General features: G+C 32.9%; 1 protein-coding gene across 5 annotated transcripts in view; it reads right to left on the minus strand.

Moving 5' to 3' along the window:
- The window catches only part of CNOT2 (CCR4-NOT transcription complex subunit 2), a 108,876-nt gene that overhangs the window by 15,431 nt on the left and 69,264 nt on the right, over window positions 1–24,181 (minus strand). For 3 of the 5 annotated variants that reach the window (XM_024576378.3, XM_024576379.3, XM_045184687.3), the window contains exons 4-8: window positions 18,512–18,578; window positions 7,433–7,580; window positions 6,516–6,698; window positions 4,140–4,219; window positions 1,373–1,498 (exon numbers count right to left, since the gene is read on the minus strand). In XM_024576378.3, the coding sequence (XP_024432146.1) occupies window positions 1,373–1,498; window positions 4,140–4,219; window positions 6,516–6,698; window positions 7,433–7,580; window positions 18,512–18,578 (604 nt within the window). The remainder of the gene's footprint in view (window positions 1–1,372; window positions 1,499–4,139; window positions 4,220–6,515; window positions 6,699–7,432; window positions 7,581–18,511; window positions 18,579–24,181) is intronic. The other 2 variants (XM_045184688.2, XM_053921141.2) reach the window with 2 other exon arrangements.

Genomic DNA, 24,181 nt, shown 5'->3' on the forward strand with positions numbered 1-24,181 from the left:
TCAAAGAACATGTCAGTATTCTACCTGAAAGTGACTTACAGAGTGATCAAATTGCAATCAATTATTAAACAACTCCATATTATTTCAGATTTTCTTGGACTCCATGTAATAGATGCAAAACATGCAAGAACTGGGAAATAATCCTCCCACTATACTTGGCATTAGTCAGGCCCTTACTGGAGAACAATATCCAGTTTGGGACTCCACAATTCAAGGACAATATGGAGAAACTAGAGATGGTCCAAGGAGAGCAACGGGAATGATTAAAGGGATGAAAAAATGGACCTATGAGGAAAGGTTAAACACATTAGAGTCTGAACTGAGAATCAAGTAGCTAGGTACTTAACTTCCAAGGCAGATCATTTTTGGTTATTTTTGGAAGAGTGATTTGGAAACTTTAGAATATGAACAATAAAATTTTCCCTTCTTCATATATTGTTATTTGTACTCATTCTAGAAGGCATGGAAATCCTTCTAGGTTGAAAATGGTAAAAAGTTCGAACAGTGATGAACTGATTCAAGTTCATTGTTATCTGCTGCTGGTCTCTACCAGGTTCTCCCAAAAGGAAAACTATGTGTAAAAGATAAGGAGACTATGGCTAGTCTGCAGTCACATAATTTTCATGTCTAAATTGTTACTGCACAGATTTCAAGCCTTCTCTTCTTTAAATTTAACCACTATTAGTCAAAAAAATTCTTACTAGAAACAGTAAAATGGGGTACTTTGATGGTGACCAAGAGTCTGAATAAACTATATATGACCCATGAGCAGTGGTTCTCAACATGAGGCAATTTTTTCTCCCACACACTTATCAATTATGGACACATCTGTGGTTGTCACAATGGGGAAAGGGTAGGAGGTAGGGGCTGCTACTGGCATGCAGTAGGCAGAGGCCAGGGATGTTGCTAACTATTCTATAATGCCCCTATAGAATATAAGTATTCTATAGGACAGCCCCTCATTTACAAGGAATTATCTGACCCACATGTCAATAATGTGGAGGTTAAGAAACTCAGGAAAAATCTTTACTGTATGGTCAATCATTATTAATCACTAGGAATGTTTTCTTTTAAAAAATGTGTGATGAATTAATAAGAAGCAGATCATAAAATAATTACTAAGGTATATTAAGGTAGAACTACCAGAAGAAAATAACTCCTGAATACTGATGAGGACTTCCTTTTGGGGTTTCTGTACAAACTAAGTTTTCCCTTTTAACTCTGCTATTACAGTATTCTGGGAGGAAAAAGCACTTTGGGTATATCAACTCTGACAAATTACTCTGATTAGGTAAACGTGCATGCACATGTATATGTGTAATGTGTATGCAATGGAAAGTTTCCATTGGCCATCATTAAAAAGCTTAGTTACCATAAGGAGCTCTTCCAGCCAACGGGTTTATTAATGGAGTTGGGTTACCACTTCCTTCCCTTCTGTTTCGGTCTGCTAATGCTGGAAAATCTGAAAGGTCCAATCCTGTCACATTTTCACTTCCATCTAAATAATAAGAGGGAAAACTAGTTATTGATTCAACAAACATTTAAAATAGATTATTAAAGACCAACCATAATATAATTTGAGATGATAGTGGGTTCTTCCTAAATAATGCACAGCACTGTACTAGGTATATGTAGGTACACAATAAATACTTGTGCACTGACTTCACATAAAATAATTTCATAAACAATTCAGCAAAGCCAAATATAACTGACACAATAAAAATTCCAATTTTAGAGACTGAAGGTAGAGAGGAGTAAGGTGGTACATTATTTTCCCTGTGAAAGATGGTACTCTAAAGTTAAAACTTATTAGCTAGCAAGAGAAAGAGTGTTATGATTAATTACTCTTTTCATTATATTCAAAAGCAGAGCTTATACCTGAAATGCTTGGAGCCTCACAGGTGTGAAAATGACAGTGCCTCCTGCAAAGGATCAGAATTGTATTTGAGGCACAGGCAGTGGAAACAGAAGCCCTAAGGACTTCCATCCTGTGGTCTATCGGTCCCAGACACACCTGTGTATGCATGTGTGCGTGCGTGGGTGTTTTGTAGTTGGGGTATAAGCAGGGTAGGGTGTAAATAGGGCTCCCATGTCTGTTTGTTGAATGCCTGAGAAGCACGGGAATATAATATAAAGACCAAGAATTTATATTACCTGTTACACAGTAGGCGCTCAATAAATATATATTAATTGAATAAAATTTATTTTTGTTCATTTTAAATTTTTAAAAAATCATTGCTTCTTTTTACAAATTAAAATTTACCCAACAATTATTCTTTGCCTATTTTAATCATCCTTTTGGTTTCTTAACTTTTATTATTCTGTAATTCTTACAATCTTGTATTCCTAATTTTTAAAGAATTTTATTTTCTACATTAGTTTTAGCCCACACTATAGTTTTTTAAAATCTTTCATATAGTTTTCACGATCAATTTTACTTTATTTTGCCTTTTTTCCAGTTAATTTCAATTTTTCTCCGAGTTTCATAATTAGAATTCTCAGGAAAAAATAATCCCTATTATCTCCAGATTACTTTGTTGATAGAAAAACAATTTTTTTCTCCAAGGTTCATAATTAGAAGATTCTCAGAAAAAACCTATTATCTCAAGACTGCTTTGTTGATAGAAAAACAATACACTCTATTAACATTCCAAGTTAGAATTTAAAGTTATGAAAGATAAAGTCATTTATACCCATCGTTTTTAAAGAAATTACAGTTTATGAATTTTAAATTTTGGTAAGATAATAGAAATTAACAAGTTACAGTTTCAATCTACACGGTAATCTATTTTCAATTATTAGATACATATTAACTACAAACTCCGAATACATATATTAACTTTTAAAACACATTTTCTGGTTCTCAGAGATGAAATTTAAATTCCCATGTGTTATTTGAGGATAGTTTTTACTAAGAAAAAGAAAAAGACAAACTGTTAATAAGCCCCAAAATTTATATTTTTAGGAAAAGACTTAGAAACGATTTTTCTATTGTGACATAAACTTAGTTAAAACTGAAATTTAAAAATAATTCTAAAATTTATAGAAGTGTGTAAATCCATAATTCAGAATATAAGTTGGTATTGTCAGTTTACTTTATTGTCCATTAAAAAGTCACCTTAAACTATGAAATGCAGCCTGATTCCAGAGATACCAAAATATGAAAAATGCACATTTTAGAAACAATGGGATATGGTACTTCATATTATTTTTACACCTTCAACACAAAACTGTAACTTTCAAATGCTAAAACTTAAATTTTAACATCTCATTTGATCAATCCATGTTACTAAACACACAATAACTTTTAAAAATTAAAAGCCCAGAGTCGCAAATGACATTTCATTGCTAAATCGTCTCCTATGCTTCCACATAGTCTCCATTTCACTGATCATTCTTTCACCTTTTACTTCCTTTACATACTTTTCTCTCTCAACAATTGTATTCACTTTGCCTCCTATGACTGTAACAATGTCCTTTATTTTCTTTCATAGGAGGCAAGGGTGGAAGAGGGTGAAACCTGAAGCAAAACAGCAACAAAGCCTCCTGTTTAGGCAAAAGCAATTGATGAGAGAAATAAACCAACAGACTATAGGAATTCTTTGCTGTCAAAATCAGAATTGGTTTTCCACAGCATTAATTTTTTATTTTTACACAGAAAACTGAATAAAAATTTCATAAAGGTTAAATGCCAAAATTACTATTAAAATTATTAAGAAAAAACTTTATAAGTGCTCCATGTAATTTTACAGAGTTCTTCAATCTGGATCTCTCTAGCCAGAATGCCAAACCACCCAATCTAAGTTTAGACTGTGGTGACAGCACTGAGGATAGGAAAAGCTTGTGAAGTAGAAAAGATTCCGGGGCATAAACACAGACTAAGTTAATGTTTGGGCTCCCCCAGGTATTAAGAAAGTAGTACTGATGTTATAACATTATGCTATTACCATGCCAAATGAAAAATATATGTAAATACCTCTTAACTATTCATTGAATTAAATCCTACTTCTGTCAAATTCTCACTAAATTCTACCAAAATAACACACAAAAAAAATCCTTAAGACCAGTATGTTGAATTGCTTTATATTTCAAAGATCTACCATATTTTTTACAGGGTACTAGCTCCAGAATAAGCTTACCTGTTCCATTAAAAATGTTACTTGATAAGGAGTTATTCATTCCAAATGCCTGATTCCTGTTCATTCCAAATCCAGACATACTGGGTACATAGAAAATAATTTTAGATATACAGTAAGAACACTAACTTTCAGGTGAAGATAAACAAAAGTGTATACTTTTGATCTCCTCATATAAAACAACAATATGTTTTAAAACAAGTACTAATTTTGTTTTTCTGAGTTTACGTCTTTAATTGTATTTAAAAATTTCCCTAAGTCCTTCCATGAACAGAGAACCAAACATCTTACACAGGTAAATTAAAATACAAAAAACAAAGAATTTACATATAAGCCTTGAGGAAAACAGAGGTTAAGGTACTGTTTACTGTTCTTAGAAAGCCAACTTACTGGATATACTGGTAAAACTAACTTCAAAACTATGCAGTTTAGTGTAAGACCATTGTTCCTGAATACTTATTTTTCTTCCACAACTGGTAAAGTATACTATTGTTACTGTCCATACAAAAGATCTTGGACAGTATTGTTACTGTCCAAGATCTTTTTTCCATACAGTCTGTTTTCCACTTAGAACGGATAATTCTCATGAACAGAGACCATGTCATATTCAACTTTGCATCATCTGCCCTTAGTGTTCAGGATATAATAGGCACTCAATAAATGTTTAGTTGACCAGAATTAAATGGTGCTTTTCTTTAACTGAATCCAGTGTTCTAAAACACATCCTTCTTATCTAAATGTAGTTTATCTTTTAGCTACTTAAAAGAAAAAAATCTTTCTGTTGTGTCCTCAATGTACAATTGGTTACTTGGTAAATAGTTACAAATGCCTATGTTTGCACATACCTAATAAACATGGGAAAAAATAAGACTGAACTTAAAGCAAGGCCAGAAGTAATTAAGAATTTCAAAAGAATTAATGCCAATTCTACAATGAAAGTATAAATTTTTATCATGAAATAGTCTGATAAAAGTGTATCAGTGTTCTGAGCAGGATTAAAATATTTGAAGATAACAGGTTTGGGGTTTTTTTGCCTGTATCTATAAAACTATGACTAAACAATATTTTCATAAAACATATAACTGTGCAACAAAACTTTAGAGATGAATAGGAAAGCCAATAGAAATTTTTGTTTAATACCATGTTGGAACTGCTGATGATACATATAGGAATCCTCAAACACTGAGTTAAGTACTAATAGATGAAAACATGCTATAATAAATACAATTTATCAGTAGCAATAAGCAGGGTTTTACAGAACCAAGTTTCATTGACAATTTACAAAGTATTTTTAAAAAAATTAAAACATGAAAAATATGGCAAAAATTTAAATATACATTCAATGAACAATACTACAAGAATGTAGAAAGATGGATAAAGCCCAAGAAGTATTATATGATTAGGAAGCTATCAAGGAGATGAGAATTTTGATAATCTTTTACAAATAATAACTTTTAAAAATTAGAAGAGCAGTAAAATTATAAAAGAAATGCTCTCAAGTCTGAATAAAAGAATTGAAGCTTATGAGATGAAGATTACACAGAAAATGTGCTAATAACCTATTTTAATTCAGATTTTACAAGTACCAGATAAAAGTGATATAACTGGATATAATGATAGCAACTATATCAAGGTCCTCTTTTCCCCCGGAATTCCCCATTTTTAAAAAATTGGCAAACTTAGATGCTACTTTTTCAAGAAAAAAGCTTTATATTATAGATATAACTCCCATATAAATTATATAAACAGCTAAAAATATTAATATAATGGACAACTGGTCTTCATATTGTTATTATTATTTGTGTAATAGTATATGCAATGGATAGTGCAAAAAAAGTATGAATAGGTACAAGAGCTCACCTTTTTGTTTTAAATCTCAGGACACGACAATTTTCAAATACTAAGAGTTAGTCTTAAAAAGCCTTTGGTCAGTAAGTCTCCAAAGTAAGTACAAAACTGAACTTTGTCAAAAAGGTACTTAAAGCCTAAATGAAGTAAGGCAGTAATAATCAAACATGTCCTATTCATAAGTCTGGAATTCTTAATGCACAGGTGACCAGCCTCATTTAATAAGAGAAAAAAGATACCAACAAAAATGTACCTGGTGGCAACCTAAAAACAATCCTCTTCTAACAGCAACAACAAAAAGCCTTAATGTGCTTTCTAAAATCAAACAGGTTTTCAAAAGAATGTGTCTTTAGTTTGGGGAGATTAAAGTTGTGAAGTGTTAAGAGAAAAGAGAATCTCTGGTCATAAATATATAATGAAACACACTTATGAGACAGAAGCCACAACTCAAGAACAGAATGTTGAAAATGAAAAGGCAAATTTGAAAATATGGAGAAAGACAATTATACACAGTATCAATAAACATCTTACCTGTTCACAGTAAAAGGCTGTCGAGAAGGCTGCTGCTTTGGCATACATATTATGCTTGGCGAGCTTCTGTTGGGGCTACCTAACCCTGAACTGCTCATGCTATTTGTCCTGCTAGGAATTCCAATGCCCTGACCAACCTGGGAGTGGTTCATCATATTCCTAGGATTCATAGGCAAAATACCCCTGAAAAAGAAGTCCATTATGCTAAATAAGCTCTCTACAATTACTCATTAAAAGTCTAAAAAATCAGTTGGCCTAATCCTAGAACTTCAAGTACAGTTTCAAATTGCATTGCTGATTTTATTAATTTAATTCTTTTGTCCAGTCATTCTAGCTCTTAAAAATAAAAGCCAAAGTAAAACCAACAACAAAGAGCAAATTATAATGGAACTAATATATGGCGATATCTAAGATGAAAGAACTATTACTGTGACTATGACAGAAAGTAATACAAATGTATTTCACACATATATCAGAATAATTTCATTCCAAATGTATGTCATTCTACCTTCTTCATACTAGTATGAGTCATCTATGTAATGTTTTTACTTTATTCTCACTAGAGCAATGGATGTGTGATGAGGGAGCAAAGATCAGACTTATAGGAGGATTCTAAATTCCACATCCTCCTTTGAACAAGAGAGGTGGTTTCTGAATAAAATAAGCCCCAGCCCCCCACCCCACCCTCGTGCCAGTTAACCTTTGATACCCACCAGTTGACAACCAGTATGTTAGGTGCAGAGTAAAACATCTTACACTAGACTTAACAATTTGCAATGAAATAAAATGAGCAGAGGGTATCAACTTTTCCTCAGTGAAAGGCTCTGAACCATTTAGTTATCTTATGAAAAAACTAAAAAGCTTGCTTACTCTACAAAGATACATTTTAAGAAATATTCTGGTCCATCAATAAATACCTGCTTGGAGAAGGAGGCGTGTGAAGTGACATTGTTGGTACCCCTGTTGTTGGCGTGACGTGGCTCGGTAACTGAGTGCCTTGTGATAAGCTGCGATTTAACTGAGGGGTATTGTTGCTCATCCCCCTCATTGGAAGGCCTAGTGCACCTATTAAAAAAATTCAGAAGAAGGAAATTCATTGCCATCAGGAATGAAATTGTCATCCATCTTCTGGAGTTGGTATTTTAAAACATTTAAAAATTACCTAACATGTAATATGCAAATTTTAAAGAGATATATTCAATTCATTCCAAATGGATTCTGATTTTAACAAAAATAATGTTCTAATCTGAAGTTTAGTATTATAAGTGGAGATTGCTTTCATATTGCTCTTTTCATATTTCTATTTTACCATAAACTGTCAATGACTGTAACAAATTAGGTGACTTATTTTCAATAAAAACAATTTATACAAATATGCCTAAGAAATTTGCAATTGTGTGTTTTCGTTTTAAATCTTAACTGAAGTACACAGACATTTAATCCCATACTGCTGAAGTTTAACTTTTTATATGATCCTGTTAAAATGCATTTAAGAAAAAGTCTCTTTACCACTATTTATACATGCATATTGATATACCTCAATATTATAGTTTTTATAAACACAACATAAAATATGACTAAAAACTCAATCTGATATAGCTATGAGACAAAAATTTTAAACATTAAAAAAAATTTCAAGTATAATCACCGTCTATTTTTCTAGTAGTACTCCTTGGGTCAGATGCAAGGATAAATGTGTTTCAATAGGTGTATTTTTAAAGACTACTGAGGGTTTACTATTCAGATATAAAAACATTAAAAAATTAACCAATTGGGATAAACTTATTTCAAAAATGTATGACGTACTTCCTACCTTTTATTAATATAAAATATAAATTATTATTTTCTTAATGATTCAGAATAATTACCATGGATATCTTATGAGCCAGACGTCTATTTCCCCTCTTTTATACCTCAAAGTAGGACTGTTCAGATGTAACATGTTGTCATTATATTTGCCTATGAATGAATGCCTCCTTGCCTCCATCTTTCTGTCCCACACTTTTTGATGTTTTCTGTTTCTGTTTGCTATGAAGGGCACATCAGTCAACCATGTGCTACTCTAAACTGCAGGTTAAATCAAAGTGATAAGATGGAGTGAGAGCTAATGAGCGAGCAGATGACTTCAGCGCTAGGAATTTAAAGTGACTTTCCCCGTCCCTGCTTTTAGTCTAATTTCACATCAAAAAATTCACAACAACCTGCATATCTGGAAACTGGGACCTTCAAAAAATTGGAATATATGTGTATGTTTTGTGCATATATTTATATAATGTATATATAATGTTCTGAATGTTTCTGTTAAGTATCTTTGCAAATTTTACCTTCACATATAACTATGTACCACCTTCTAATGTAAGGATACCAGTGGATTACAAAGATTTCACTGGAACCTGCTGGCCTCAGTACTCAGATAGTAGCCTAACTTTGCTTCTCAATTGAGTGAAGCCAATGAACACAACTCAATATAGCCAGCACAGTCTATGTGCACTCTTTTTTTCACTCTTGTTCCATGAAGACCCAAACTTTGGTTCTGCATTTCTGTAAGTCACAGGAAGAGAACTGGTCTAGATCATATGTTGGTTTAGTCACTATATGTATGTCTGGTCACTACAAGTTTTGTGATCATGATTATACCACTGGCTGCAGACACTTTCTCTGAATCTGGGACAAAATAAGGAAGAACAAAAGATTAAAAATTGATTTATATAAGATATCTTCAGAAGAAATCAGTCTTTTCCTTCTTTCAAGCACATAGTTTTTCCCTATAACCACTAGATGTTCTGGGTAATGAACCACATCACTCACTCAAAAAACATTTACTGAGTGCCTGTTATGTGTTAAGCACAATGCAAGCTACTGGGGATATAGCAGTGAACAAGATAGAAAAAAGGCTTCCACCTATGGAGAGCTTATATTCTTCTCCCCAAACACATGTTGTCCTGAAGTCAGTTATAGCTGCAAATTTCACACAGGAATGTTTTTCTCACAGTGACCAACCACCAAGAAATACACAATGTTAGAGGCAGAAGGGACCTGTCAGATCACTTAGCCCAAAGTTTATATCTTACAGATGAGGAGTATGAGCCTCAGAGAAGTTAACTTCCCCTAGGTGAAAAAAAAAACAAGACTAAAACTTACAGCCCTTTGGGAAGCCCAATATAGCATTAAATTAGCACCCTTGTGAGTGCCTAGTGAATTTTAACACCTCTTATCTATTGTTTTTTTTCCTTTTGCTTTTGTTTTTCGAATGTTTACTTCTTTTCTAACTTTTTCAAAATCTTCACCTCCTGTTCACTTCCCTCCATTTTCTTTCTCCTTCTCTCTCTATACCTGTTAAGTTTTCTTTCCTCTAGTTTTACTTTTCCTTTCCTTTTCACTCTTTACATCTTCTTTACAATAAATAAACATGCACTTTCCAAATATCTAGTACTCTTAGGCTTCACAAATTATTCTATGCTGTATTATGAAAATTTATAACTTCAGAAACATTTGAGAGATTGGAGATTATCTGAACATTAGCAAAACAAAAAAATCGTTAGAGAAGGAAATAAGAATGGGTAAGGTTATGTAGTCAATTAGGGATTAGCAAATGAGTAAATTTACAGTGCTGAGAGTGGAAGAAGACCATGAAATAAACTCAAAGATTAGAATTTACTTTTATTTTTCCTTCAACATGGTTAATTTAATAAAAACAGCTAATAAAAATGTCTGAGTTGCATTTCAAACTAGGTAGGTACAAAAAAATCAAAAGCAGAAAGGAGTGCATCAGTTTCAAACTGGACCATCAACCCTTGAATACTTGAGTAATGTTATATTCAACTTAAAAATCAAATTCCTTTAAAACATAAAGAATTAATGTCACTGAACAGGAATATACAAAGATTTACTTTTAGGAAACAAAATACACCAAATCATTAAATTTGAGTTACTTGAGTCAAATTATAACTGGATAGGGCTAGGGGAAAGAAAATTCACTCCTTTACTAGTATAATTAGAAAAAATCCACAAAAATATCATCTCTAAAATAATTACGCCAAAAAGACATGTAAGCTAAAAAAAAAAAAGAAGGACAAAACAGCTCACAAATTTTTTTTGGTATAAAAAAAACTACGGGGGTAAATATAAATATGTATACATGAGCTTCTATACTGGGAGGGCAGTATAATTAAAATTTATCAAGAACCTAATAACCACATGTCCAACACTATGCTACTTCATCTCCTGTCTTCCTTGTAACAATCCTATGGAGAAAGTAGTTAACCACTTTTTACAGAACAGGGATAAAAGCATGAACAACAAAAACAACAAAAACTTTTAAAAAGCAGTTTGAAAGGTTCCAAAACTGTTCTGAATCAAATTTTTCTTTCATTTTGACAAATTGATAATAAAGAATAATACAATATTAGGAAGCATATATGAACATATTCTAAATACAAAGCTACTTATTTGGCAGAGTGCTAAAAAAAAATCGAAGAATGAACTGAATGAATTCTTTATTAATCATTTTTCAGAACTCCAAAAGTGTATGATCTCAGAAATATTTGCATGAATTATTTTCACTGCACAAACTGATTAAAAGAACACCTCTTACATAATTATGGCAAGACACGTCGTCATGCTTTTATTCAAGATTTTGCTAAAGATAAACAATATAATAGGATACAAATTACAAGGAAAAAATTCAATTACAGCAACCAAATCCTTGAATTTCATACTTTAAGTCTCCTGAAATCTGTCTTAAGGAGGCAGGAAAATCCCTAATTGATGCAAGGGGGCCTCAGTGCCATTCTCTCCATTCCCAAAGAAACTACTTCCCCTAGGAATGCACTTGTCCTACCCACACTAACAAAGGATAATAACCATCTTCTTACCTCCAACCTGTCTTTCATTTAGACAATTAATCTTCCCTGTAATATTATTTCATTATGCAATTTTCTTCATTAAAATCAAAAGAATTTAGAGACAGAAGAAATTCCAGAGATCATCATTCAACTAAGTTATAGCTGGAGATCATCCAACGAAGTTATAGATGAAAAACTACCTCTTGGGCACTAAGTGACTTGCCCAAGACCAAAAATAATGAAGAATAAAAATAATGACCCAATTTCTTGACTCCTATTTCGATCTCTTTTTTCAACCAATCACTTTCTACTTCTTAAATAGAGCAGTTGCTAACTTTTACATCAACTGGGTAACTTCAATGTCTGGGTCCCATGCTCAGAAACTGTGACTTAGTCTGGGTCTGAGAAATTCACAGACAGTGGGATTTTAAAAACTCTCCAGGTGTTTCTAGAGGTGCAGCCAGGGTTGAGAACCACTCTTCTATAGTATTAAATCCCATTACAGTTTAGTCTTGAAAATTCTGTCAAGTCCAAAAAGATTCTTCTAATCTTCATTTCATTTTTTCCCCCAGCTTTACTGAGATACAATTGACACCTAATTCTTCTAATCTTAGTTAACATACTCACCCCAATATATACATTCTTTACATACCACATGTGACACAATCTTTTTTCTCAATCCCCTCCCCAGCTCTGCCCCTGAAACTTTTATCACATCCTTCTCCCCACCTAGAATATTTCCTCTTCTCTTATTCTACAGAAATACAAAAGAATATTTTAAAAATTAAAACTGCTATAATCGAGGTGTTTACATGCAATAAATATATGTATGATATGCTTAGATGTATACATGAAAGACCATTAACTCAGACTAATTCAGTGAAAGTAAAATGGATATGTGGATCAGAAAATGTTTCCTGATCGTGGCCAGGTGGCTCACTTGGTTGCAGCACCATCCCAAATATCAGAAGGTTGCAGGTTGGATTCCTGATCAGTGAGAGTAGGAGAGGCAACTGATCAATGTTTCTCTCTCCCCTAATCCCCCTTCTTCCATTCCTCCCAAATCAATAAACATATCAAGTGAGGATAAAAAAAAAAAAGAAAATGTTTCCTGGAGGAGATAATACATGAATTAAATAATGCAGGAGACCTAGCCAGGTATTTGGTGGTGGTGATGAGGAGTCAGATGGATAAATAGGCATCAACAAGTCAGTCTGAGAGAACAGCAAGATATATGAAAATGAGGATAAGTAACATGACTGGAGGAGGAGTAGGCTTGCTTCTGGGTCTCAAGATGTATGAGACAAGAAGCAAGAACAGAACTAACTGGCTTCAACATCCTCTATAACTTATAACCAACTATAAGAAGTTGCTATGTTAGCACTAGCTGAGAGTCTTAGACAGCATTCAGCTGATCTTTATGACAGCCATCACTCTACCTGTGAAACAGATGTGTGAAACTCCTATGTATACTTTGTAACCCTCCTCAAGCTAAGTGTCCACATGGATTAGTGGCACCCATTCACCAAGCAATACAGGTCTTAAACCTTAGAAATAATCTTTGATCCCTTTCTTTCACATCCCACACCACAAAAATCATGAGCTCTATCACCAAAATATTCCAAATTGACCACTTCTCAACACCTCCACCAATCATCCACACCATTCTATTTTTATTGCTTGAACTACTACAATAGTCTTGTCTCCTCTCATCACTTGTTCTTTTTCCTCTACTCAGTCCATTTTCTACATAACAAAGTCATCTTTTAAAACTGAAATTGATTTTGAAATCTTTTCCATTACACTTAGACTACAAATTTTTTACCAAATCTTTACAAGATCCTATGATCTGACACCTGCTACTCCATTAACCTTCTACTGACACTGTTCATTACACTGGCCCTCTCAAGCTTCCTTTAACACATTACATTTTCATGAATAAGAACTTTTGCATTTACCATGGTCTGCACCTAAAAAGTTCCCTCTCAGATCTTTCCAAGGACTTCCCCTTTTCAACATGCATGTTTCCACTCAAATATTACCGCCTCAGAGATTGCCTCTTTGCCTGCTCTACATAAAATATTAACCCCATCCACTCATATATTAACCTGACTTAATTTTTGTTAGTACTTATGACCAGAATCATATTTCCTTAGTTGTCTACATGCTTATTCTGTCTTTCTCCATTTAAATATAAAGTCCATGAGAGCAGGAACTTTGTTATTTGCTGTACCTTTTAATCTCAGAATAATACTTCACTCATGGTAGGCATTCAATAAATAACACAGTAAATGAATAAATCCTATTGTAATGCCTTAGTCAGTAGATTCTTGGAGTCTGTGGAATTAACATAGTTTCTACTACGTACAAATGGCCCTCTAGGGTCATGACATTCAGTAAGCACTATGTAGTATACATGTTTCAAATAAACTCAAATAAACTGCTATCCTCAATTCATGTTCACAAAGTTATACTTATAATGTAATATATTCCAAGGTCTACTATTTACTATCTATATACCCTTGAGCAAGTACCTTATTCTCTCAGTGGTCTGTTGTGAAAATTGAATGAGTTAATTCATTTAATATACTTAAAATAGCACCTGATACTCAGTAAATACTCATAACTATTAGCTTGAGGATGGGGCAGGAAAGTGAAACAGGTATATGACAAGAAAGTGAACAGGTTGTCCCTAAAGGTAAAGATAAAATAAGATAGTCTAATAAAGTGACAGTCTTCATCAGAAAATAGTTGTTTTCTGGGGGTAAACTATATGCTATAGCTGTGTTCTTGAACTTGGAAAGTAGCAAAGATCTTGAATTGTGAAGACTATACTTCTTAGCTGAAACCAATGTGGGATAGGTTTCCTTAATAAATTAGAATATGCCCAAATATAGGGTCTGGCAGAAGTAACGCCTGCTTGAGTGTGATTGGTAGGGCAATACTATGGGTGTAGTAATTTATAGTTTTAATTTGAACATTTCACCTAAAATGTCATATGGTGTTCTTGCGTGTGATATTGTTATGTTACAGAATTACATGCTTATGATTTTGTAATAAAAAAGGGGCATTTTTTGTGTGGACCATGTATATCCCATTCCATGGATGTTGTTCACACTACTGAAATAACCTTACCCACTGTTTCACAAATAGTCAATGTCAAAAATGACCCCAACTGTAAATCCTTTCCTGATCATTCTCCAAGATATGATTACTCCTGACTATGAAATATCCACTGAATTTTGTACCTCTTCCTCTACTTCGTTGTAATGTAACATGTACTTATCCTACTACATTACATGTAGGAACTGTATCTTCCTCACAACTCAACAAACATTTACTGAGCGTCTGCCATGTTGAGAACTGAGGATACAAAAGCAATGAAGACATACAGTAAATAAATGCAGTAATACCACAGCAGTAGGTATACTACACAGAGATGGCATAAAAGAGAACGATCTCTTCTACCACACAACTATAGTATCTAGCATGATATAATATATATGGTAGGCACACAGTAGGTTCCTTGTTAAACTCATTCCTACCTCCTTCTTGAAGCTTTCCTGTATCAATGCAGCTTACTGTGCTTTTCTCTCCAAGCTCTAAGTCTGTCCATATGATTCAACATACCTTTAACCTATGTATTAGCATTATAGACTATTATTTAATATTTTACATACAAATGTCTTGACTTCCCCAACTGTAGCATGTGCTTCTTGAGAGCATGAACTCTCACAGCATTCAGTGTTAATTCAAGTACTTATTAAATGGTCCTCTAATTTCCTGAAGCTACCAAAATGTACCATTTGTCTAATTACATTATCAATAACATCATCGGAACCACCCCATTACGTTCTGGTTTTCTACAAAATAAGGAGCTTTCATATAGGTGTGCTTAAAGCAGAAGATCAAAAGGATGTTGTTGAAAGCATGAGACTCTGCCACTGCTCTCAAGGTAGGGCTTCATACATCCCAGAAAGTCAAGTTTATTTCCTTTCCCAGCAAGAGGCCTAGGTCCTCTGAGAACTCAGATACTAATATGTAATAATGGATTCATCCAGACAGCTAGTTTACCTATGTGCCTTTACAATAACAGGCATATAGGAAACCCTCAGTAAATAGTAGTTTCCTTTTTCTTCAATCCTCCAAAGCTCTCATGTTGGTAAGTAAGGAAAAGTCACTCCAGCTATACTGCCACTAATTTCAATGTGCTGAATATCCAGAAGAAATTAATTCCTGTTCATTCCAATCTAGTAGACAGCTTCAGGGAGACCAGGCATCCTGAAATCTGTAAGGTATACCTAAAATCTTATGCACACACTCAAAGAACGTAGAGAGCATCGTCCAACTCGAAGATTCCGTTTACTGGCTCCTACAGTTATCACTTGATGCACAGTAGTCACATGAACTCCAGGATAAAAAGTTACTTACATGCTTGGATACAACCATACTGTGATCATCCAAGAACCTGTGATCCATCTTCTGGGTACCCTTTGTATTATGTAATCACTTCCACCCAAATCTGCCAAATTGTAAGTTTAAGCAGTTCTGTATCCACTTCAAGAAGAATTCCTTCCATTTAATCTCAGTGAGTCTCAGTTTTAGAGTGAGCACTCTTTCTTCACCTACAACCTCTCTCTCAGCACTGAGAACACAATAATAGATAGTAGACCTCCATTTTAAGGGCACAAATTCCTACTGAATTTTGCCCATCTAAATACAGAGTTAATGGTGATACTTGATACACTTGGGAGGCAAAAGAACTTTTAGTTCTATCAAGACCAATGCAAATTACAATTAATTGCCAACAGACTAGCATCACTAATATACTCCCACCAACTCATTCTATCTCCCCATCCTTTTTTTAAGTCAGTCCCTCAAGTTTTATTATTCTAACTTATACTATTAAAACCTTAGTCTTCAAGCCCCATATAGTAGCCTCTGCTCCCCTCGCTACCAAGGTATGCACTCAGACTACTTACTAGCTAAATAATTTATTTGGCCCTTTTGGGTCTATCTTAACTGACAAAGACTGGGAATCCAGGCTCTGTCCTCTTTCACTACTTTTAACTTCTAAATCTATATGCTGGCAAGGAATAACTGTACCCTGACTTGAAATACTTTAGTATGTATTAATCTAAGGTTCAATTTTTCTGTAGGCTAATACCCACGGGGTCAAAAGAGTGAGCCATTAAAAAATGCTGCTTCAGCAATACTACAGGAATATAGCCATTTAATACACTAAACTCCAATGAGAAATACTTGTTATGTATGACTACTTTTTAAACTAATTAAGTACCCTAAAACAGGAGCCCTCAACCTCTGAGATTCGGACGGGTACTGGTCCGGGCCTGGTAGGAACCAGGTTCAGCAGGAGAGCTTAATGTAACGCATTTGAAGCATCCAGAGACCATCCCCCCAACCCTGGTTGGAGGAAAAATTGTCTTCCACAAAACTGGACGCTAGTGCCAAAAAGGTTGGGGACCACTGCCTTAAAATATATTTTCTGATGAAAATAACTTTGCTCATTTATTAACCTTTGTATATCCTTAACAATCAGCATAATCATTTACACAAATTAAGTCAATAAGTGTCTATCATTATCTATAAATAACTACATTTAAAACCTAAACCATTCTACATCTTAGCCCAATTACAATTTCACATTTACAGGTTAAAAAATTGGATCAGATTTTTAAAGTCCATATAACTGATTATATTATAAAATAATTGCCATTCTTCATAAAATAACCTTAGCTTCTCAAATATAATTTTCCTCAATCTGTATCTACCTACTGCTGTGAAAAATTATGGACTTAAAAAAACCCAAACAAAGTAAGTTCTTCTCAGTTACTCTACAGACACAAAGGGTAGCTTTAAAAATAACTAGGTATTGCCAGTGAAAGGGTTACCAGAAAGGGGAAAGTGGCATGTTTCATACTAAAATACAGGCTGAAAGAAACAAATTACTACCTAATAATATTCCCCCAACAACTTGGATGAACACTTGTGAATAAGCAACACATTTTCTAATATAACAAAAAAGCTTTTAAAATATGCTCTCTGAGAGGAAAACTGCTAATATCTATAAGCAATTAATAATTACATTTACTAATTACCTATTAACAACACTGTGTTTCATAAGCAAAAGAGAAAAAAGGCCACTAGGGAAAGAGAAAAAAGTAGATGTAAACTATATTTCTAACAGAAACACTTTCTTCCCCCCACTGAACTTCATAAGATGTTTTCTGACAACTATTCTGATACCTAATAAAACTTTGCTTTTTATTATAATAGGAAAGAGTTTCAAATTAAAGAAATGATTTTTATTTGAAGCTAGTTAGGATACTCGGTTATCAGATTGTCTTCTCTATTATTATTCTGTAATCTATGCTGGAACTTATATTCATTTTAACATACCCATTAACAAATAAGAGATCAGTAATCTCTGATACTAATAGAGATAAAATATTGTTAATACATAAGTGTGGAAAATTAATTTTAAAAAACAGGAAGATTTTATAATTGAGATTTATAAAACTTTTACATGATAGAGCTAGCATTTATTGAGCGCTTACTATGCGCCAGGCACTGTGCTAAGCGCTATAGAAGTATTACAATACTTAAAAAAGAAATAAAATCTTGTATATGGAAAAAATATTAAACTGCAAGTCACAAACATGGATTCTATACCTAGACTGAGCTAAAGTAAAAAAAGAAACATTTGCTAAACAAAGAGAACATTTGAGAAACTGCTAAGTATTGGGCTCACATTATTAAAAAGGCCAAAATCCAGAAACAACTTAGTCAACTAACCAACAAATTTAAAAAACCCTTTAACTTCCTCTAGTTGAAAACAGAGGATGTCTGTTTTTAATTTGTTTAGCAAATTCTTCTTCAAAATTACCGTAGAGAAACATAGATACAAAAAAAAAAGCAGAAAAAATTTTAATCTATCCTGTATCCCAGTAACAAATTTTGAATTAGAAAGGTCTGAAATGAGGTTGTGCTATATAAGTGAAATAAGAAAAACTAAAAATTAAATATCTTTCCTTTTAAACCCTAGAACGAATCCACAAGGGCAGCACTGGTTGCTCTTAGTTATTTTGTCTCTTTAAACAAAGTATTCCAGAATAAATACAAAATTCTTACTTTGTTGCCCGTATAAACTTGCCCCAAACTGAGACAGCTGACCTGATGTAGATGGTGATGCCAGCATCTAGAAACAAATTAATTATATTAGAGCATAAAGAAAGCACACAGAACATTGCATTTACACATTACAAATCTGTGCAATACATTATAACATGCGAGTCAAACCCACATTTCTTATTCTTGAGAAAAACATAAACACTACATAATAAAGTCATAATTGGATGAAATCTATGCAAATAAAGTGAAATTTTATCACTGCAAAAGTTTTTTTTCTGAGTTATTCTAAGTGAAAACTATAGCAGAATCATTATTTCATTTTAAAACAAACTAGGCTAGCAAAAACATGACAGTATCTAAAAAAGTCAGCCTCTAACTGTATAAGTGAAATTCCTCATGTCTTAGATAACATATTAAGCTAAATTCTAAATTCAGTTTATTAAAGTTTAAATTAATACTACCTAAATGGAAGAATTTTGTATTTTGTAAGAATTCATGACTTGAATATACAAATTGATGTGTATCAAATTAATTTAAAAAATCTAACAAACATACATACAACCATATAATAAGTGGAGTTGACACAATACCAAATAACAAGTCGAAGTACTTCCAAATATATATACATACATATAATATTTAAATGTATCCTGTCCATTAGTGAGTGATGTGAATTTCATGACACTTATACACAATATAATGACTCTCAGTTTATTGCATCATCTCCTTTTTTCCCTAGTAGAATTCTGTTAAGGCATATTATATTCATCAAACATGCTAGGTTTAATTTTTATTTCCTTATAGATTACCACTGGATGTGCCAGTGCTATACACGAAGTAGATACTTAAACTGAGTAAATAAAAATGTGTACAAGTAAGTGCATGTTTGAGTCTTATATTAAGCAACCACCAAAATATCTGAAATGAATGATACATGGACTATATCATCAAATGGATAATAATCTTGTGAAAGAAGAAAATGAATTATACAATTAATTATATTTTAAGGCACACTGTGGCAAATGCTCTAAAAGAAGTAAAAGGTATTACCAGAGGAAAATAATACTAAACAAGGGTGAGGTAACAGAAATACTTGTAGAATGAGAACATTATGCGAACACAGAAGAGTGGTCTTCCAGGCTGAGAATACATAGTGAGGGTGTGATAAAAGTTAGTGACATGATTAGAATACAAACAAAACAAGATATATTAATGACTGGACAATACAGTAATTAAGGAAAAGAGATTGGGTCACCCCCATGAGGCACAAAAGGGTGGGAAATAAAAGAGTATGTTGGGCCAAATGTAAAGGATTTTCTTAAATGGCATACAAAAAATGGCTACCAACTACAGCCACAAAGAGAAAAATTATTAAGCAAGGACATGAAATAATCAAACTGTGCTGTAGAAAGATAATTCCAACAGCAAAAGTGAATGGAAAAGGAAACATACTAAACTACAGAAGCAGAAATGGGACTACAAAACAGAGGCATTCTGGCTGAAGAAGCAACAGTACTTGATGTTCCATTGAAATGGTTGAGGTATAGGGAAAAGGAGATTGGTGAAGAATCACCAAACAGAGAACTATGAGGTCACTCTGGTTTCCAGTGAAGAACTGGGGTGACACTGACCACATTAGGAAAAACGGGAGGAGAAAGAGTTACACAATAGAGGCTTTAACAGTACATATTTCATGTTATTTTTATGTCAAAATTTTGAGTTATTTTAATTATTCTAAAACTCAATAGTTTTTATACAACTTTAGTTTCAAATTAATAATACACATAAGACTCTTCTGAGGTAGAACTAAGTTATACACTACTGTAAAACAGAAGTATTTAAATTTAGTAACAAATTTTCTTTAAAAAAGCATCAAACCTTACAAATATTCCTTCTCGTATCCAGAGGGTATGCAATCTAAACAAACTGAAAAAAATAAGCATTTTACGTCTGATCAAGATCAGTCTTTTGTTAGGTACAACTGTCATGACTGTTACCATAAAACTGGAAAAAATTTAAGCACACGAAAGGTTAATTTCCAGTGGCAATAACAAGATCAAAAAAATGAATAATATATAGTGAAGTTTTAGTTGGAGACAGAAGGTAAAAGATTTATATGAAATACTTAAGAGTTATGATTTTCTATTATCATTACAAGCTACAAATGAAAGTAAAAAAGTACAACTGTTTCCAATAGCTTCAAATATAAGCTGTTGGCCAACATGAATGCATGACTTAGAATGATCTGTCAATGTAAACATTTTAGAATGGATCACTTAAAATTTTACTTTTCCCAGAAATTTATGTTTATGAATACATAAATCCTAAGAACAGACAATTTAGCCTACATTCTCACAAAGATTATACAGCCACACGTGAGTTATATAGGTGTGTCATGCTATCAGCCCTCTCACCATTGGGAGGCACAGCATAAAGGTAGAGGCAGCATGGCTTCTTGGGCCAAGAACTTGAAGCCAATTAGCAGATATATTAAATATTATCATTTTCTCTATGTGTGAGTACATGAAGGTTAGAAAACTGCTTTAAAGGAATATGAAAATAGTTTGTTTATTTTCAAAATATCCACATAAAGTATTGATCGGCTATACATACAAATTGATGTTAAAATGACTGCCTCAAAGTGTCAAAAATGCAAATATATAATTTCTTATAAAATCAATCCCAAATGTTATGCATTTTTAAACCCTGAAAGAATGCTTCTTGAAATATATCAGTGCTAAAAATAGATTTAAAACATGAAGGAATGTGAATGGGATAGAAATGATATTTCTGAGGGCAAAGAAAATACATTGTAAATGTACTCTGGCATAGCAATAACTACAATGAACAAAAAAGAAAAAATTTACATATTTTAAATTGCTAGAAGTTAATAATATAAACTTCTTAGAAAAATACAGAACTTTAGATCAAGAGACACATAGTAAGGAGTGCAGCATTAAGTAGCAAAAGCCCAACTTTGGAGCCTGGAAAAAATCTGCATTGCATCCTGGTTCTGCCACTTACCTATGGGAGAGTGAAGTGTCTGGTCCCTTCCTGTAAGATGAAAATAACACTACCTACCTCATAAAGTTGAAGTGAAGATTAAAGAAGATAAGATATGGCACATAATATAGTAAGTTCAAGAAATGGCAGCAGCAGCTGCTAGTAATCTAGTCTTCCTCTCAAGGCAGGAATGTCATTAATAGCAGTCAGAGGGCACTTGGCCTTTGGAGAATTTTTTGAATAGTACCCTAAATTTACATTAATTTTGCCTAGGAATCTAAAAGAAGAAGTTTATCATCACAAAATCCAGGTAAAATAAGGAGAACTTGTGTTCTTAGAGGGGGAAATGGTAGAAAAGATCAAATGTCACATAATCAGTAGAATGCTGAAACCAACAAGGTTACTGTGTTCCCAGTCTATAACCGTCTTAACAGTTACAGTCATCATTTCTCAGTCTATAATATAGACTGTAGTCAAACCAACAAGAAAAACCAGGAAGTGACTAGAACTAGTACGGATATTCAAGGTATTTCCTTGACCCAACAAAAAGCCCGTTTACCCTTTGTTTAATATGTAGAATGTCAACGAAATCAACAGACTAGGAATTATTTTAAAAATTATTTCCAGTTAGTAGATAAAACTCTGAAATCACAACTAAAAAGAAGTCTAAAAATGCTTGTTTAAAAAAATGTGTATTTGAAAACTTAGTAGGTAAATCTGGCTCCTGCCAGCAATCTATAACAGCAAAGTATTAATTACTCTATCCCACTTGTGTTTCCCAATAGTGACCACCTCTCACAGTTATTCCCTCCAATAAATGTACTTTCAATTATAAACCCTATTTCAAGAAACATTAAAATCCGTTTGGTCAAGAAATTACTGTCTACATAAGTAATGACTTCAAAATACAATAAAGTTTTGTTAAATAAAACTTTCTTGAACATAAAAGCAATTAACAAATGAAGTTAAATTTTAAATGCTTTCAAAAAGTCATAGTACAATTACTTAAAGGTACAGTGATAGTACCTAGACAGTGATAGTACCTAGATTGTTATTATCCCAGGACAAAAACAGCAAGGAAATATGACTTTCACTATAGCATATAACAGAAAAAGAAACAAAGGAAAAGGAAGTTCTAAATATAGATAGAATCTGAAGAACATTTTAAAATTAAAAATAGTATGGTTAAAGAAAAAATGAAACTGCTGAAATCAGAATGAAATGTGGCAAACAGATAACATTAGAAAGACCAAAAGAAGACAAGCACAAGGGAAGGAGCAGACAGAAAAGTAAGTCATAGGATCTGGTATCTTATGAATCAGATAACTAAAAACAAATTATGAGTTTACTAGGTATTTCAGGTAATTTTGATTAAAACATTGTATTTTCAAAAAGAACATTTATTAAAAGAATACTGAAATAGTCAACAATAATTAATTGTCAATAGTAATTAATCCCTATTAAACATTTAATATTCAAATTCCTTACTAAGAAAGTATGGAAATAAACATCTTTACATTGTCTAAATGTTATGTTAGAACCACCAAAGTACAAATTCACGGAAAGGCATATAACAGATTAAAGGAATGTTCACGTTTTTAAAGGTTCTTAATATGCACTGATAAAATGTTTCCTACAAAGACTGTATTAATTGTATTTCCACAGCAGTTACTTCAATGCTCCCTCATAGATACTGGTTATTCATTCACTAAAAGAGAAACAAACTTCTTGCTAGTATGGTAGGAATAAAATGGTATTTTCTGAATATAAATTATTATTATTAGTAGTATGCTGGGAGATAAAACACTTTGTAATCATTTTTATAGAAATATCAAAACTTAACATATCTTATATCACTTTAACTCCCTTTGATTAATAGGTTTTTATCTTTAAACATTTAGTTTGAAAACTATGTGTAGGTCAATGAATGTAAGAGGTTTGAGAATATTCCCTTCAAATGATTTGACATTTCCAACTTCTTTAGCATACAGTCCGATTTATTTACATTGAATCCTATAAGGTTATTACTTTTATATAAAAACGACACATTCATATGCATTTGTATTTTCTATTAAAAGGTTTAAAGGTGATTTTTGAGTTTTTTAGATAAATAGTATCATCTGCAAATAAAGTTAATTGTTATTTTTCAATATCAACTTTCCTTCCCGTTCTTTAACAAAGACTGAGAGCCCTACTACATTCTATGCATTTTTGTAAGTTATAAGAACATAGCGGTAAACTAATCAGGCAAAGTCCTTGCCCTTGCCTTTGCCCTTAAATTCTAGTGGAGTAAAATGGACAATAAATAATAAATAGGTACTTTCAGAAAGAGATAGGTGCTATGATTATTAAAATGCAGGGAAGAATTTAGAAGGCTATACAAGTGGTACTGATAGTACATACAAGGCTACTTAGGAAGAGTGACTAGAGAGGTTTCTTGGTTCATACTGTTATTTCCAGTTTCTTGGAAATAACTGGATATATGGAGACAGAAGGAAAGAGAAATATGTGAAGATGTGAGATAGAAAGAATCCAATGAGAACAGCCAACATTACTTCAGTATGTAATTAAATACTAGTCAGGAATATGACAACAATAATGGTGACAGAAGGTACCCTTAATTTATACTAGATTTTAATGAAATGTTGATAATTCATTGGCCTGAGA

This window comes from Desmodus rotundus, chromosome 3 (genome assembly GCF_022682495.2).
Source record: "Desmodus rotundus isolate HL8 chromosome 3, HLdesRot8A.1, whole genome shotgun sequence".
NCBI classification, from domain to species: Eukaryota; Metazoa; Chordata; class Mammalia; order Chiroptera; family Phyllostomidae; genus Desmodus; species Desmodus rotundus.